Below are 19,119 nucleotides of genomic sequence, written 5' to 3'. Positions count from 1 at the left end.
GTGCTTAGTACTAAGCTTGCTTTTACCACCGCTCTCCGGCTCATTGATGATCGGTACTACGCGATTAATGGCAGTCTTCTGCTCATTCTGCATAAACAATGATGTGGTGGCAATTTGACGGAGTGCCTCCATTCCCTCGTTGAGCATTTTGCTCTGGCTCCGTTTGTGCGCTATTGGATATTTGGCCTACATAAAGTATAGATAGAGAAGGATTTGGTGAAAACTTGTATGAAAGGTATAGTATATATAGTATTTATGTATTCAAAACTAACTTATTCAGCGCTGAACCTATAAGAATGTGGTCAACTTTATTGGAACAATGGTCTAAGCACTGAACAACGTCAGTTTATTCCACTGCCGGACCTATGGCGTCACATCAACAATATAACCGTTCGTATGCCTTCGGAAAAGGTCGGAATTAAGGCCAGTCCAGGGCTGCCAAATTGTCATAACCCCTATTTAGACCATTGCTCAGAGACATTGTTATCAAAAAACCAAGAATCATTACTTATCTTAGCTTAAGAATAAAAATTTTAAACCAGTTTTTAGTGATAATAACATCAATGACTATTTAACGCCCTTCTAAATATATTCAGGCCTGCTCCGGTAATCGAAAACGGCAAGAATTTTTCGTTTTCGTTTTTGAAAACGAGAAATTGGTGCTCCGGTAATCGAAATCGAAAGATTTTTTCGATTTGAAAAACGGGCACCTTTTTCTGGCCGGAATGAAAAGTAAATGGCTTTTTTTATATGAAATCAGATCTTATTTACAAAAGGAAAAAAATTGTTTACTCAGTGGTCTATTGATGTTTATTCCACACCACCACAAGATCATTCTGGGAGGTAGTTATTTTATAAAAAATTTATTTCTGACCCCACCTCAGATTTGACAACAAAATTTTTGCCGTGTTCAACCAGTTTTCTCGGTTTGGCGATAGGTCGATAAGTTCACCGCAAAAAGTTATCGCCAAGGTTGCCATTATGTTGGTGGAACGAAACAGCCAGTTAAAAATACTTATAAAATATAAATGAATACATTAATAACTTTAAAGGACCGCCAAAAAAATTATAATTAATGCTATTTAATGTGATTACTTAAATGGTCCAAATTAACCAAATAATTATTTGAGACCACCGGAATTAAAACTGTGAAAAGTGTGGCAGCATCTTAGGTGCCTGGATTTGCTTAATTCTACCATTTTTTGCCTTTTTCTGGCTTAGATAAAGGGCAATTGTAAATATAATAGGCAGTACTTTACGTTGTTTGCTTATTACCAACAACACAAGTTAGCTGCTTGAGCAGTGAGAAACGATGAGAAAACGAAACATCCGATAGCAGAAATTTGCCGAAAACCGGAGCAGCTAAAAACGAAAACGGTTCGTTTTCGCCCAAAACGAAATCGAAAAAATTTTACGATTACCGGAGCAGGCCTGAATATATCCCCTGAGCTTATCGAAAAACATTAATTTACTTAATTTAATTCCATCGCTTAAATTTTAACTTTATCTACCGACATACTTAGTTTAGAAAATCAAATCTTTAAGACGCTTTAGAACTTCATAACAACTCCCACCTGAATGCTGGGTCCCCTCGCTATGGATACCCTTTTGCTTTCGTTCCTCAGCAGCGAGGTGGTGTGATCCGCATCGATTTTGTTGAAGTTTTTCTTGCGCGTCTTCTTGCTGGATGAGATGCAGTGCGATGGGCAGATGCAGAAGAGGATGCGTAAAATGCAACAGATCAGACCCAATCCTACAGAGAAAAGATTTCTTAGTACAGAAGAATACTGGGAGATTCAGTCAACAGTTTTATTGCCTATGAGAGAGGGCCCTATAAGTCTTAGTTCCACGGTTTTGAAGCCTTTCTCCCCAGTGCCCACGAATGCGATGACCAAGCCCAGCGCCACCGTGCCCAGGCCCACGTAGAGAAAGGCGTTCGCAAAGGTGCTGGGACCGCGTAGAACGCCCAGGAAATCCTCGTCGTCCGAAGAGCCGCCCAAGGAGGCGTCTTGTATCTGCCAATGGAAGGGGATATTATCAGTAATCAATCGAAATATAAATGGTTTTCAAAGTAATATTTGTTTTAATCCAACTTCAAAGAAGCTGGAATGTTTATATTCCTAGAATGGTACATTTCGGAGGGTTTGCATTAATGTTCGGAAATATTTAAATGGTTTTCTATTAAGTTTAACTAACGTTATAATCGTTTTTATATTAGAATAAAAAAGCTTTATTCAAAATCGCATTTGATAAAAGAGTCTTTAAAAAATAATAGAAGTTGCGTTACGTTTTGGGAAAAATGCGTTCCTGTTTCTGCCTTTCAAGAGTTGTGTTCCTATGGAGGCTTCAAGGCTCTTACTTCGATCAATAAATACTTTTAAATGTCGCAGTTTAAAGTAAAAAATTTACATTCTGGGCTGCTACTGCTACGTATAAACTTTCTGCCTGCTTCGCCTGACAGAGAATGCGCTGGACACTTGAAAAGTGGTGCATGAAAGAGTGGTGAGACGGTGATGGGGGGTAGAGAGGTACAGGTACAGGTGAAGTTGGTGAAGGTGAAATGCCGCTGGGCCTGAGATTCGGGTTTGGTAGTATGTACAGGCGGGAGACTTGTCCTGTGAGGTTTCCTACGTGGTGGCACTTACTCGGTTGCGCTTCACCCAGCGTCGGTGGCAGGTGGCCTGCTGCTGCTGCTGATCCTGGACGCTGCAGCGTCGGCCCCGCTCCAGCCAGGCGGCCCGTCCCTGGGCGCACTGTTGGTCGGGTCAGTTCGGGTTGGGTCGGGTCGGGATCGTAATCGGATTCGGGATCGATACCGAGTGACAACGACGACATGATAGCGCAGAGACCAACACCAAGCGACGACGACAACAACACACAGTGGTCGCGGTTGCGGTGGCGATATTGGGTTTGATTGTTTTGCGGTGACGGTGGGGCAGATGCATAGAAAATATATACAGTTAAGTGATTAGTTGGGCTGTGTGAGATCGTCTCTCGTTTGCGGGTAGGGGTACACGTATTTAAAGATCTTAAGTTTTCAAAAGCATACAATACAACTCATCACAAGAGTAACGTCTAGTGTAAAGCAATCAAATTTCATTTTTAACTGAATACTGAATTTACCGCTGGCTCCGGGAACCGGTATTCTAGCCATCAATTACAACATCAATGGGAAACATAATTGGCATCCAATCGGGAAAATAAGTTGGTTAGGTAAAGGCATAAACACACTTCGAAGTTAAACAGTTAACAGTTAGGATAATGATATCAAATATGGTTAAACATCAAGTAAGAGGGAAAGATATATATAGAGGGGCGGATAGAATTGGGAGCGGGAATATGGAACATCAACTGAAAAACAAGAACACTGAAGGGAGTTAAGCAGAAAGAGAGCACACTTCAAGACACAAGTCAAAAGTATTCGGTTATTTTATTCCCAACAATATCACGCGGCATGCCTCAGTTGAAGGGTTAAAAAATCGCAGCATAGCAAATCACTTGTTTAGCGCAGCCACATGCAGTAAATAAAATAAGTCCAGTATCGGTATATTTATAAAGAATATGTTCGATTTATGACTTCAAAAGGAACCCCCTTCGTCTTAGGAAAATCTTGAGCATTCAAGCTGTTATCATGACCCTTCCCCATGACCCTTTTATTGAACTCCTAAGAACTATTTTAAGATGAATAACTATTAATTTTATTTAATGGTTAATCAAGATCTTATCTTCCTAAAGTGTATTTTAAGATTAAAATCTGAATATTTTAGATTGGATTTTTAAACGTTAAAGTCATACAGAATCTGTTATACTTTAAAATTATTTTTTTGGAAGCCTGGCTGATAAGACTTTGCTATGTTCTGTAACATACATCTGTTCAATTTACTTTGTTCTAAAAAATTATGTCTAATATTTAATGAAAATTTAACAAAATTTATTGCTTATATAGCTCGATATATTTATACTAAGAAATATGTGAAATCTTTAAATTATCCGAAAATATTGTTATAAAGTCAATGTTATTATTTTTATATCAGAGCATTGTGGTAAATCTAAATACACTATTTTGTGTATTGTAAAGAAAGACTAAATTTTTCCGTCTGATTGTGAGTCCCTAAAGAAGGTTTCTAAACACCATTTTGCCAATAATTTAATTAAATACTAAAAATCTCGAAAAACCTTTTTAAATCAAATGAATCGATTTTGACTCGAAACTGCAAGGGTATAAAAACTTCGTCATTCAGCTTTTTTTTCCTGTTTTATGTATTTAATTGTATTTAATTTTTAAAAAAAATAATTTTTAATTACTGCGGTATAATCACAAAAAAGCCCTAAGCTGTCGGATAGGCGCATATATTTGCAATTGGATATTTCAATTAGTTATAAAAATTAGAATATTAGTAAATATAACCAAAACGGTTGTTTGAAAGACCAAAGACCCAAAAGACCAAAACATTTTAATTTTTATGCTAGACTTATGGACAGCACCGATGTTTTATAAATTTGATAAGTTTGCAATATTATTTAGAATTAGAATTTCCATCTAAAAACTTAGAAGCTGTGTCTAAATGGACTTCTCTGTAGATGCTGATCACCAATTAAAAGACCCTTCATAAACTCAAATCTGATACTAATGTCTATGAGTGAGTTTAGAGAACAAATACCAGTTTATTAACCACATAATCCGTAGGTATATAAAACTAGAAAATAGATTCTGTTAAAACAATTTTAAATATTAAAATGTAGTTAGTACATTTTCCATTCAAAGCCCCACTTAAGCTCTTAAGAAAGGTCGTAGCATTACAAATCAGTAGTTTTCCCCATTTGCCAAGTTGACAATGTCCAAAGCGACGTGTCGTATACTTCATGTTGGCTCACTTTTATTTGCCTTTTTAAGGAAAACTTCGTTCGTTTCTGCCTGACTTGCCGCAAAGCAAACAAACACAAGTCAATGTCAGTTCAAGTTGCACAGACACAGGGGCACCGCGATGGCCCACGCAAACAGGTGCACACCCACAGCCCCATTTGCATACACACGAGGACTGGCCAGCACGTAGACAGGCTAATGAGTGACTCGACTTGGCTCGACCCGGCAGGGGCGGCGCGGAGGGTTCACGGCTCCGGGAGGCCCGATTCCGATTCGGGTTGCGGAGCCATCCAGCTCCGTAGAGCTGCGACTATAAACAAGGCAATGCCACTAAGCCAGCTACTAAATATGCTGCGTGTCAGTAATAAGGCAAATAAAGCGACAAGCACACACACACATACATATACCCGCTGGGTGGCCTATATACCGGGGAGGAAGGAAATCCAACAGATATATATGACGGTATAGTTGGCGTATATATAAGTGAACATGATGGACTCTGTATGTAGAGCCACGTTTTCTGGTTTCGTTTGCTTTTCGTGTGCAAAATCGCAGTCACACAAAGCAAGGGCCAGAAAGGACAAGGGGGAAGCGGGTAGGAAGTATCGATCGGCTGCTCCACATAACTGAAACTGTAACTGTTGTCCTGCCCTTGACTTAATGTAGGTGTAATCAAAAATTTGCGACGCTGATTGACGGAGAGCCAGGCGTCTCGTCCACCGAAGGCCGCCAGAGAGTTGAGAGTGGCAAAGTTACACGTGGAGCAGCGCCTCCACTGGGAGGCTCTCGAAATATTTCGTTGGCTCTCCACCAAAGGTCAGGTGTTTGGCTAAGTGGTGGAGTTTCTCTAGATCATTGGAGGTCAAATGGGTGAAAAAAAACATGCTGATTTCACCTAATATTTAAGAACCAACTGAGAAATGTCTTCGCTTAATGGTGGCGAAACAAAAAAGGTAAGTATTTAAGCTACTATTTTTAAGACTTTGTGATTTTGGAACCGATTTTTATGTACCTCAAGTGGTGGGTATAATAAAAGCTTAAACTTCAAGGTCCCATATATATGGTATAATTATCTCACGGCATACTTATGCGTACTCTTGTACTTAATTTTCAAGAAAGTTCAATGACACTTTAAAAGATACAAGTTATTCTACATCACCTTGAAAAGCCAACGTTTTCAGAGGGTATAGAATGTCTTAATGTTAGGGATTTCTCGGCAATTGCTCTTGAAATATCTAAATATATATCTATACTTATCTAAGCAATTTTTAAAGCAATTAATTTCATTTTTTTAGATAAACTACTACTACTACTAACAACTCCCTCTGACCTTGACGTTCGGCTAATCCTGACAACTTGATCCGGCTTTCTACTGATGAAGTTGGAAAATATTTGCCATTTTATTTAATGGAAATATTTTTGCGAATACGCACACGCCAGGTGTTCATTAAACTTTCACCTTTTGCCATTGTTGAATATTTCGCAGACTTTTCCGCCGGGCCAGCCGATATCTATGGCCAATCGATGAACTCGCTATTTATAAGAGCGTTGGCACCCCTGCTTCTTCTCCCATGGTAAAAACAGTGGCCTAACCTTTGCCAATAGTAAAACTCACGCAATGCGAGCAAACGAACAACAAATAGGAAAATAGAAATGTTGTAAAAATTACAACAAAGCGTCGGAAATGCTCTCAATCGGGTCTGGCGCATGGAGGCGACAAAACGCTAATGAACACAGGACACGGAAGCCAATGCAAGGAAGTAAGTGAGCCGCAAGGCTGTTCTCCGATTTCGGCTCAGAAAAGTAAGCCAAATATGCTTTTTTAATGGCAAATCGAAAGAAGCCTGCAAACGAGGCAGCGTATGTGAGTATAACAGTGCCGAGAGAAGAGCAACTCCGATATGTTCATTGTAATATTTTTTACCTCAACCATGTAACCATGGTTAATAATGTCGCTGGCGCAATAATTCCCATTTAATTAACGATAATTACTGCGTAAACCCCCTTTCGGCAGAGTGGCTATGGGCTTTGTTAGGATTCAGCCTTTTCCATTGTGATAATCGCCATTGATTTCGGTTTTCATTGTGTAACAATAAATTGTTTTGCCGCAATTGGCCAGCGGCGTCGAAAATTAACATGTTCTCGTCGACGATTTCCCAGAGGCGAGTCGGAGAAATAGGCCATTATCGACAGCCATTTATTCGAGCTCATTAATTGTTTGAGAACTGATTGTTTTGTGTTTGCCCAAGTGCTATATTGGTTTTTTTTTCTGCCCAGGGACGATGTTAAACTGTGGTTAACGGTTTAAAAATGCGTTGAAACAAGTAAGCCGTATTCATGGATAGGAATTGAGGGTTGTTTTTCTCATATTTGTTTCTTCCTTGCAGTATAACCTTGATTCAGTTTATTCGGTCAGCTAGCTTTATCAATCGAATAAAATTATATTCTATTCCCCAAGTCTTGGCTCTTTGCAGCACCCTGAAATGTTCAGCTCGCATCTTGATCTTTCCGTAAGCAATTGAAAACAAATCTGTAAAGTTCCCTTCAGCATACATGGCCAAGGAGGCAGATGGCAATGGACCAGTGATTTGGCCCGTGTACAACCTGATTATGCCGCTGCAGGAGAACGACTACAGTTGCGCAGCATCAAAGGCGAAATGCACTTGCGAAATCAACACCAAGGATGGCAGGGTAGTCCTGGCACTCGGCGTTCGGACAGGTGGGCCAAGAGCCAAGGAGCTTGGCCAGCCAAGTAAGAGGTGCGCAGGCTAATGAAAAATGCAGGAGCAGCCGCAGCTGGAGCTGACACACGACCTGGTCGTAAAGAACAGAGGGAAAGCTAATGCTGTGCTGTGGTTAGACAATGCAGCAGCAAGGAAAAATCGAGGGCCAGGGCCAGGGACAACCCAGGGACAGGGGCAGGCGCAAAGACATTACAGGCAATTTCACTAATCGACACTGAGAGGACAGCCTGTTTGGCCCCGCCAGCTTTGTATCCCATTGCACGCCAGTCGAGTAAGATTTTTTTGTTTCCGGCTGCTCTCCGTAGCCCAGGGACAGCCAGGCTCAAGGTACTCCACGGCCTATGCGGCATGGCCAGCGCACGCTGGTCCCGAAACTGGCACATGGCCAGGGCCACGGGGCGAATGTGAAACGGCTTTGCAGTACATCTTTGGTACACAAATCAGCCTTAAACGGTCGGGCCGAAGAAGTTCATTAGGCCAACGGGCCTCCTCATCTCTGGACACTATCACAAAAAATCGCAGCTTGAAAACCCAAACGACAATAGGACAATATACGACTATATAGCGTTCGATTTATGCATTCAACTTCTGCCTCGTTTCAGTGATATTTTGATTCCCCTTTTTGCAAAATAATGTTATAATTGAAATGTTAGTACCAAAGGGTATTATATCTTAGTACCAACCGAGAATGTAGGCAATACGCAGAGGGAGCATATCCGCCCCTAATAAGTATATTTATTCTTGATCAGCATCCTCAACCTTGCCAGTTGGTCCGCTGGTGCGTTCCGGTGAAACAACCGACCTCAGGGGAACAACATTCTTATCTGTTGCCGTATATCAAGTTTGTTTTAAAAGTTGATCACGCCTACTTCCCCCTTCACAAGTCAGAAAAAAACCTTGCTAAGATATAACCGTTAATTTTAAAAGTAAATTGATTTCGAATCATAGCAGCTGTAGATACTGGATATATGTTACTCTGAGGTATTTTGAACAAAATCGGATGATAAACGTAGAAGTTATTACAATAAATGTATTCTAACCCCACCAAAAAGTTCTTGTATATCCATCTCTCTTGCACTCGCACTTATTAGACGAGTTTCGAACCATGGTTTCTATCTGGAGACACTTTTGTATGTTTCTTCTTATTTCTAGAAGTCCATCGGGGAAATCAATCTGGACTGTAGCTTTCATACTTGTTTGGTATTCTTTATGATTTAAGTAACCTGTACCTAGTTTTCCTGCAACTTTCCAAAATCCAGATAGGTTGAGTATTATTATTTTCTTTGCAATTTATCGCCTTTATAATAAAGCGGATGTGATTTTAAATTCAATTGCCGAAAACGCACAAAATCAATTGGAGCACATGCAACACATGGGGCAGAGCGAAAAATCCCCATTCAAGCATCCCAGAAACTAGAGAAAATCGGAAAGATCTGCCCGACTGGCGGCCAACAAAACAATTTAAAGGCAAAGCCACAAAGACCAGTGGGTAAGTTTCCCAAACGGAACCCGAGGAACCGAAAAAGTTAGCATTTAAGCTCAGATTGTGTAATGAAATCGGACTACCCAGGGGGCTGGGCGGAGGAGACCAAAGGGGGAAGGCGCCAGTGGCACCGCAAATTAAAGTCGTTTTGCGGCTAAATGTGAACTGTGTGGCTGTGTGTGCGAATGCCGGTTTGCGGACTTCAAACGGAAGCAGACATTTCTTTCGGGTTTTCTTTTTGAAGCCGGATATCCGGCCGTGAAATGTAAACGTCGCACAGCGGAGTTTCTTTGGCTTTGTTTGCCTAATGAAAATGTCAAACGGTCCCGCAGTTAATTGAACGCATGTCGCCGCCCCCTTGACTGCTACTGAAAGCGCAAAAAATAACGCATAACTACGCATCTAGCAAAAGCCATCGATCAGGTCTGCTCCGCGCTCGATTTCACATTTGGCGACGACACAATAAATCAGCCAAACTGCTGGCAACGGCTGTGGGAAGTAGGGATGGCGCTAAAAAATATGCTCCATAATTTGCTCGCAATAAAATCTTTAAAGTGCTGCGCCCAAGCACAGACCTCCTCGACAGCTCTCGGGCGGAAAAACAATGGAATGGAGTGGGCTAAGGGGTGGGAGAAGAGGGAAAGGAAAATGCATGTCGCTGGCTTTCGGTTCCGTTCGATTGCATTTCATTGCATTGCAAAGTTTTGCCTTTCCGGAGCTCTTACGTCGCTTCCTTCCTTCAAGCGCCTGCAGCCGTTGTTGCTCTTGGCCGGCACATTGGGGGGAAATAGTCTATGGCATCTGAAACTTTTTGGCCGCAAATGGCAGTAAGTCAAGTTGACAGAGAAGAAGCTGGGTTTAAGCCGAGCCCTTCAAGTGCTCACACGAGTCCTGACCGCAAATTGTGCAATTCTCGGCTGCCCTGCCCTCCTCTCAAGGCTTTCATCAGCCACCGAAATTGATTTAGTCCTGGTCGGTGTGGAGGCGTCATATATTACCATTGATTACTTACTGCGACCTTTCTTGGCTAAGCTTACCACACGAATGTATACAGGTTGCGAGCGAGAAGAATCACATCGAAAAGGTTTTGGGGAGTTGTGTGCAGTTTGATTTCAGGGGTGGAAGACTGGAGCTAGGCGATAAAGATACACTCTGGGCCTGGTAAGTCTTAGTTTCTATAGTCAACCTAGTAATTCAATTTGAACTTAAAAACAGAGCCAATGCTTTTGAAGGACCTTACTGGCCTAAGGACCGACAAACTACTGATTTTTTTCCCAGGACAGGATCCAAGAAACTTTGCCAATACCACAAGCCATTAGATACATGTAAGAAGAGATGTTGTATTAGTAGTATATAGAGGCGTTGCGTGGGTTAGTCATGTTAGATAATGAATACTTGCGGTGCTTCTTTCAAATATACAGTCACGGACAAAAGTCTACGTACGACCCCTTTTTTTGGGTTTTAGCCACTCCTATAGATATGACAAGAAAAGTAATGATGCAGTCTTGTTTTAAATGTTATTACTATACTACAACTAAAATTTCATTCGAATTCAACATTAACTTCTAAAGTTATAAACAAAAAACGAAAAAAAGACAGTGACAAAAGTGTACGTACGATTGCTTACTATGCACTTTTATGATATAATAATGATATAAGGAACAAAAAATAATATATTTTTGGATTACCATGGACATCAATAACTGCTTGTAAATGTCTGGGCATCAAAGCCACCCAATTATCCTGCTTCCTCTTCCTTATTTTAGTCCACTCCTCTTGTAGCCTCTATTTAAGGATAGGAGCACTACTTATTGCGTGTTTTCGACCTTTCTGCTCAACATTTTTCCCAATATAATATATAATATTTAAGTCCTAAGTCCTAAACTAAAAAATAATTGCCGGGGACCATAATACATCAGCGAATCCCTCACGATCTGCGCCGTACGCTCGTCCTGTTTGAAGATCTAGCTCGTAACGGGGCATAATTTGTCCAGATATAATGTCCAACAATGATCGAATGTGGTGTTTTCCTACAAACAATTCATATTACACTCGATAAAGGCCTAAATTCCTATTCCCGAGGCGTTAACTACGCCCCAAACCATGAAACCCCCACCAAGCATCTTATTCCTATGTTATTCCTATGGAAAAGCACGGTGGTGGGAAGTTTCGTGGTGTCGGTAGCAGCTACAGCCCCGGAAGTTGAAAATTTGGTCCTTGTCGAGTGTAATATGGATTGTTTGTAGGAAAACACCACATTCGATCATTGTTGGACATTATATCTGGACAAATTATGCCCCGTTACGAGCTAGATCTTCAAACAGGACGAGCGTACGGCGCAGATCGTGAGGGATTCGCTGGTGTATTATGGTCCCCGGCAATTATTTTTTAGTTTAGGACTTAGGACTTAAATATTATATATTATATTGGAAAAAATGTTGAGCAGAAAGGTCGAAAACACGCAATAAGTAGTGCTCCTATCCTTAAATAGAGGCTACAAGAGGAGTGGACTAAAATAAGGAAGAGGATGCAGGATAATTGGGTGGCTTTGATGCCCAGACATTTACAAGCAGTTATTGATGTCCATGGTAATCCAAAAATATATTATTTTTTGTTCCTTCTTTCATTATTATATCATAAAAGTGCATAGTAAGCAATCGTACGTACACTTTTGTCACTGTCTTTTTTTCGTTTTTTGTTTATAACTTTAGAAGTTAATGTTGAATTCGAATGAAATTTTAGTTGTAGTATAGTAATAACATTTAAAACAAGACTGCATCATTACTTTTCTTGTCATATCTATAGGAGTGGCTAAAACCCAAAAAAAGGGGTCGTACGTAGACTTTTGTCCGTGACTGTAGCTTATAGAGTTTTATAAAATTAGTCTTGTGCTTTTGCGAGTAGCTTGTTGAATTCACAAAGCAAGTTAACGGGAGTAGCATTGTTTTTTACAGTTTACGGAAATCGTTAGACCGCCCATCGACGCTTCGAGAAACACGAGACATGCAATGGATCGGAATACCCAAAAATGTGTACAAAATAAAGCAAACAATGGCAAATAAATAAATCGAATTCAAATGGACTTCTTGCTCGTAATTAAGCGCATGCGAGTAACACCGAGACTGAGTACGAGTATATTAAGGATATCGGTCTCGCTCGACCGACAGAACAATTAAAATGCACGCGGCGGAACAACAAGGTTTGATTACATTCCATATATAGGGATAAAGATAGAGTGATACGAATGGAAGGCTAGAAATGACGAGCAAGCCAATGCAAGCATGCAAGCAAAAAATGTGTAAAAGTTATACGATAGATATTGCTTGTTTGCTGTTCAAATTCCGGCCGTTTTTACATACGTCCAAATATGCTAGAGCTCACATACACTCAGTCACACGCGCACACACTCACGGTAGATATGGCTATTTATATTATATATATTAAGCTACTAATCCTAGCACGCTACTAAGTTCATTTTGGTTACATATATAGCACGGGCCACAGCACAGAGAGAGAGACAGAGACAGAGAGATACATTGTATAAATGAGAGACAAAGAGAGAGAGAGAGCATTGTGGTTACGATTTTAGACACCGATACAGGAGGAGAGATGACAGTAATTTGAATTCTTCCATTTTTAGACTGTACCTAATTGGACGATCTGAGTCTATCATTTGAATTCATTTAGCAAGCGTTGCATACTTTTGGGCGGATTTCTTTTGGGTGAAAGAGACAGAGCATGATACATTTTGCAATTGAATGTCGCGCACCTGCGTTTGAAAGAAATTAATCGAAAAATAAGTGTTTAAAAGGAGTACGGGTGGTGTGTGTGGAGGTGTGGTGGTTTCTCGAGTGGTCATTTCGTAAATGTGGTGCGTGCTTCGCATTGAGTTAGAAGGAGAGAGAAGTAGCGGAGAGGATCGAGGACACAAACCATAGGCAGTTGGTCCCTTGTGTGTTATCGAAAAACAGGAAGAAGGGCTTACGTTTAAGGCTAAGTAAATGTTCAAAGCAACGATTGAAGCGCACAGCGAAAATATTCCCAGAAAAGTGCCACGTGTGTCGACATAGATAATAAAACAAACCAAAATATAATTGAAACGAAATGAGTTGGCGATGTAGACCCTAATGAGTTCCGGTTTGGCTCCATGGCATACTTTTAAGGGACTCGAATTTCCTTTCAAGCCCTCGTCTGCCCCAAAAGTATGCATAGAATATATACTTGTAAAATTGCTCATTTTTTGGCAGCAAATAATTATAATCGAGTTTGAATGAATCCTTCTAGTTTTGCATGGCAACAAGGTATGATCAAATGCGCTTAATTGGCTTGGTGGGTTAGGCTTTTTTTATAGTATTATGATGGTCATATTCGGTTGGGTATTTGGCCGGCATATTTAGCTAAATTGAAAGGCTTTCTAAACTACGGAAAACAATTTCCTTACGCTTTATATATATATTACATATTTGGTATAGATAACACGCCAACTCTGACTTACCCAGGTCGCTGGAAATGTATTTGTAACAGAACTTACAGAACAACAATTTTCCCACCCAGAAAAACCTTTCAACTCACAGCCAAAATTGTATTGTATACACTCCTTGGTATTTACTCTGTTTTTTTTTTTTTTTTTTTGCTGCCGTACTGCCTTATTTGCTTTGTATTCTCTTCTTGTTGTTATTGTTTTAGTTTTAAGCGCTTGCTTCAACATGTGAATGTTCCACAAAAAAATGGTTTCGGGCCGAAATTAAAATGTGCATTTCAATTTGAGGCAAAGTTTTCACTTTGGCAGCCGGCTCGACCGAAATCGGTCGGCGCTGGCATTGTCAAAGGGAACATTTTTTCATTTTCATTTTGCCGTTTTTGTAAAACATTCAATTGAATTTTTTCAACACAAAGGTATTGTGTGATTTTTTTTTTTATTTTGCAAAGCGTTTTTTGTTTTCTTCTTGATTGATTTGACTTTGTGGAACAAATTTCGCAATTGAATCAAGTTGAGCTCCTAGATCGAAAACGGGAATGAGAGGCAAGTAAGCTTTACAGAATCTTTTGGGAAAACTTGATACCATTTTGTTTATTTTATATTAATGCATTTTTTTGAGTGTTTTGGCGTTTGATTGTTTTGTTTTGTTTTGTTGTTGTTGTTGCTTGGGTGGTCTGTTTTTGGTTGTTAGTTAATGTTGCATACTTTCTTTTGGTTTATCGTTTGATTGTTTCATATGTCTGTTGTTCTTTTTTTGTTTTTTGATGACTACAAATTAAAAACTAAAGCCAACGAAACGAGTAAAAAACGAACTGAAAAATTGCCGAACTCATTGCTAATTGATACATGTAATGTATGTGCGTAGGGATGGAAGGAGAGCGCACAAATGGATTTTCTATGTAAATTGAGTTGAATTTGCGGCTTCCAAAACTTGTTGAGTTTCCCCAACTGATTTATGCTAATCACATCCCGATGGTATGTTAATTAAACCGCTTGAAATTTACATGGGAAAATAATTGCGTTAATTTACGATTGACTTTGCTCCAAAGTGGCGCCCAACGTGGGGCCGAGTTTAACAAATGTGTGATGTTATTATGGGCTGGGTTAGGTTAGTCCATTTCGTAGGCACTCCTTCGCTGCCCATGCATGATGAATGATGTGGATGGGCTGGGCACTTGTTTCGCACGTTTGCTCAAGTTCAGCTGGCAGTTTAGGCAGCACAGCCGCTGCTCGCTCTCTACACAAAATGGTATTGAGGGGTCGTTCAAATCAAAGCAATGAAAATGCTTGTAAATATTCAATGCAATCTTTTTTTTGTGTCGGCAGGATCATTTTCCTTCGCTGGCCCTGCTTTGCAGTTAATAAAATATTTAAAATATTTTATTGGCTTTGGCATAATGCTCAATGCTGTGCCTAAGCAGCGGGCCAAAAAACACACCGATGCACACCAAGAAAAATATTTTTAATATTTCATGTGCAAATGCTTACTGGGCGTTCTACGAAACTTAATAAGGGGGAAGTTGAAAGGAAGCGTTTAAAGGGAAAAGGAAAGGCATTACGATTTAAAACAGAGAAATATAGCAAAAGGGAGCGGGAGGGGAGAAACAAGAGATCAAGTGCAAAGCAAGGGAATTATTTACAAGCATTTTCATTGTACTTTAAGTTTACAACCAACTGCAACATGGCAACGTAAGCGGCACAGCGAAATTGCATTATGGCAATCACGCACGTGGTCATTACGTTACGCTTAAACAAAGAAGAAACGCGGGAGGCGCTTCACGTGATGAACAAACGACAGAACGAAAAAGTTTGACTTGGTAATTTGGTTTCTGGTTTTGTAACTCAAGCAGTTACGTATGCAAATGTATGGTTTCAAAATGGATGCTTTGACACTTACTTCCGGCGGTGGCGGAGGCGGCTGCGGCGGCGCCGGTGGAGTTGTCACGTATGTGTTTTTCTAGTTTTGCAAATGGTGGACGACAACGTTTCGGTAAGGGATTAGCAATTACATTGACGGAGGCGCAAGTTGTAAACCAAAAAGTTTAAGACATAAGACACATAATAATTCGAGTGATGTGTGGCGTAGGACATATGTATGTATGTGTTTTTAATAGGAGAAAGTTATGGGACAAAAGCAAAAGAGTATCCAAAGGAATGACAGTGAGCGACAGAGATAGATTTGAGTGAGAGTAGTAGTGTGTTGTAATAGAGCGTGTTTTGGCGAAAATATAACCTATGTAATCTATGTATAATCGGCTTGACCCTTGGACTCGTGTGATACAGAGTTCCATGAAGCAAGGCCTTCAAACTAAACATAAAAAATATGGGTATTTATGTGGTGAACCCTCGTACACTTTCGCTTAACTAAGCCTTGGGACTAGGGGAAAAAACTTGATTACTGAAAGTTGTTTCCCCTAATGAAAGGACTTTCAGGTCAACGAAGTGTTACTCTAATCAAATAAGCATAAATGTGTTGAAAATTATAGATCGGTTGATGTGCTTTATATTTGTTATGTGGGTAATTTGTATTTGATATTTCATAGCTCGTTTTTGGTTTGCTTTATCTGAGTTTGGTTTAGTGGTAAATAGTTAGAAGCACTTGCTTTGGATACTTTTGAGTACTACTCGACTAGTTTAACAGGGTGCAGCGTGTAGTTGGGGAAGAGCGCATTAGATATGTCTGAATTGGTAGTGGTTGGTACTGTGGGTGAAGATCTACACACGTCTTGGGTTATACTGATTCTTATTTATACGATACATAGAGTTTAAGCAAGTGCACAATTGGCAGGGGTTCGGTTGTGGGGTGGTGGGGGTTGACTTGGAAGTGTGGTCTGTGCAATGTTTCAACTACAGTTGAAGCTAAGTGTGGGACTGGGTGACAGACATAGAGTAAGTTATTGGTAAGAGCGTTTATAGAGAGTTACATTTAGTGGGATAGAGACAGAAGGCAGAAGAGGCAGAGAGCTAGACAGACAGATAGTTAGATAGTTGGATAGTTAGATAGCTAAAGAGAGAGAGAGGTAGAAGTAGAGTTGAGCAAAAGCACTAATAGTTTGCTGAGAATTGAATAAAGGTGGATAAGCTAGTTGTACAGCGCATTTAGTTATTGGCTGGCAGAGCTCTTAGAGTTGAAAGGAATAGTATCTATGGTCATATCGCATATTATAAAACTTCTACTGAGTTAACAGTTAATAGTAAGATACGTTCCAAAGCGGCTCTATGTTCTAGATTCGGGGCACACGCTAGTTTAACTGCAAGATCCAGTAAAGAGATGGAAAGTTGAAATCTATTTTTCCTATGAAAGAGTTGCCACACTACTTAAGGAAACGTATGCTCTGTTGGTAAGTAGTTAACTCTGGGGCGTTTCTAAAATCAAAATAGAGTTTGTGTCTTGGGCTCGGAAAGATGGAGACACTAATATAAAAGGGGTGAAAAGTAGACAGGTAGTTATAGAGATAGATAGGGGCGAGAAGTACAGATTGGAAAGATAGTCGGATAGTGAAGAAGGGGCTAGGGGGCTGGGTTTCAGGTTGGATTGGGGGTAGAAATTAAAATTTCATTTTAGCTGATGGTATTCATTTGTCGACTTATTAGATATTAGCGCTCTTTGCTTTTAGTTTGCTTTTAGTTCTTAAGGGGTCAAAGTTTAAACTATTGCTTTACTGCATTTTCGCACTTTATGTTCTTTGTGGGGGCTGAGCTCTTCGGTTCAGAAGGAGACAGAGAGAGATTGAAAGAATGTGGTTTAAATTTAACTTGGTATTTGGTTGGTATTTTATATTATTACCCATGACTCAGGTGGATAACGAGGAAATGGAGCTATTTCTTTAGTTGCTACATTACTAGGCAACTCAAGTCTTCCACCTAATTTTCGTAGCTTTCTTCTTCTCGCCACCCGAGATTTCGATCTTAGCATCAATGCGGCCTGCATCTTGGTGTTGTTTTTTTCTTTTTGTTTACTGTTTTAGTTTATTTTTTGGTTGCTTGTTTGTTCCGTTCAACGGTGCGTATGCGTCACGTCAGTAGGTACGTATCCGTTGGTTTCAAGGTTGCGTGGGAGTAGTCGAGTTGTGGTAACTAATTAATTAACAGTTCGAAATCAATGGGATGACACAGGTTACGTTTAGGAGCTTAATAAAGTCAACGTCCATGCTGAAGGAGTCACGTGAGTCGAAACTTTCTCAACCTTCTCAACAACTACGAGAACGTACTGAGCGCACAGTTTCGATAGGCACAAAGAGGAGGAGTATAGAAATAGAAGCAAAGAGTAATATTTTAAAACAGATTCTATGTGTGGTGCTGTAGTTCTTGTGGTGGTTCTTGGGTTTTCTGTAGCCGTAGCTGTAGCTGTTGTTAGGAAGCTGCGTCAGCCCTGTGAGCTGGCGCAACTGAGTGGCGGGCTGAGGATGGGCTGCGTTGATCGCCAGTGGTCGGCTGCTTGTTCTAGCTCCGTTAATTCGTTGTTGTTGTTGTTGTGGTTTTTGTTGTTGATGTCGGTGTTGATAGTGTTGTTGTAGTTTTTGCTGTTATTGTTCTTGGTGGCTTTCCAGCGATGGTGCTTCTGGCTGCTCTGATGTATCGTCCTGCGGCGCTGCTGCTGCGTTTCTCGATGACGACGTAGTTGTGCGCGCGAAAATCGCAACTGGCGATTCATTAACGGCTTTCGACGAGTTGCAATCGACAATCGATAGGCGATAGTGGGTTATCGGAAATTGGTGTTTTGTTGGTGTGTTTGTGTGTGACGGATCCTCGATTGGCTCTGGCGGATCTCTGTTACGAAGCGTAGCGTAACGCAACGCTCGGCGTGTTGCTACGTAACGTTGACGTTATGCAGCATTGTATTCGTTGGCGATTTCATTTTCGTTTGAATTTTGGCATTGAAAGCTATAAACATTTATTAATATCTATGAATCGACGTTGACGTAGCGCGGCACAAACGTTAGCGCACTGTGACGTGAATGAATGCTCGGACTGGTCGCCTTAGTCTATGCATTGCCTATTCCTATCATAATACTTTGCACGTAGAAAATGTTCGAGTTGGGCTTTTATTCACTCGGCTAATTGCTGATTCGGATTGCAGTTATGGCTAATAATTAACGATAGTTGCTACGTCTACGTAGTTGACTTTCAGTGTTCGTTTCGTTTAGGCTACGATGAGAGAAGGCAATGTGTTGTAGAATTTTATTGTTGAAGTAACTCGTATTTGGTTGCTCAATAAATTATTTCGGTTCGATCACATTTGGTGCAATTAATTTAAGTTTTATTAAGTAGAAAATATATGTAAAGCTTTATTGTTGATTTAGTTTTTGTTCGTTTTCGTCGTTTTTGTAGCACTGAATGTCATTATAATAACTATATAAAAGTCAAGCCCACACAATATATTCTCATTTTGATTTATCGTTGCCAGTTCTCTGCGGCCGTTCTCCGTAGTTTAATTAACGTTGATTTAGAATATACTTGAATGTTGGTTTAATTAGTTTATATCACATATGTTGCAGTTTCCCATTTGACGACTACGGATTGTTTTATCCCTTTTTGTATAGTACGA

At 40.2% G+C, this 19,119-nt stretch overlaps 1 protein-coding gene across 1 annotated transcript in view; it reads right to left on the bottom strand.

Annotated features, from left to right (window-relative positions):
- The window catches only part of LOC108086222 (uncharacterized), a 90,915-nt gene that overhangs the window by 2,670 nt on the left and 69,126 nt on the right, over positions 1-19,119 (bottom strand). Inside the window, exons 4-7 of the mRNA XM_017183092.3 lie at positions 2,646-2,753; positions 1,817-2,015; positions 1,575-1,753; positions 27-186 (exon numbers count right to left, since the gene is read on the bottom strand). Of these exons, the coding sequence (XP_017038581.1) occupies positions 27-186; positions 1,575-1,753; positions 1,817-2,015; positions 2,646-2,753 (646 nt within the window). The remainder of the gene's footprint in view (positions 1-26; positions 187-1,574; positions 1,754-1,816; positions 2,016-2,645; positions 2,754-19,119) is intronic.

Source organism: Drosophila kikkawai, chromosome 2R, assembly GCF_030179895.1.
Source record: "Drosophila kikkawai strain 14028-0561.14 chromosome 2R, DkikHiC1v2, whole genome shotgun sequence".
Taxonomy (NCBI): domain Eukaryota; kingdom Metazoa; phylum Arthropoda; class Insecta; order Diptera; family Drosophilidae; genus Drosophila; species Drosophila kikkawai.
The sequence above is the reverse complement of the archived record's forward strand: the minus strand, read 5'-3'. Positions and strand labels throughout refer to the sequence as shown.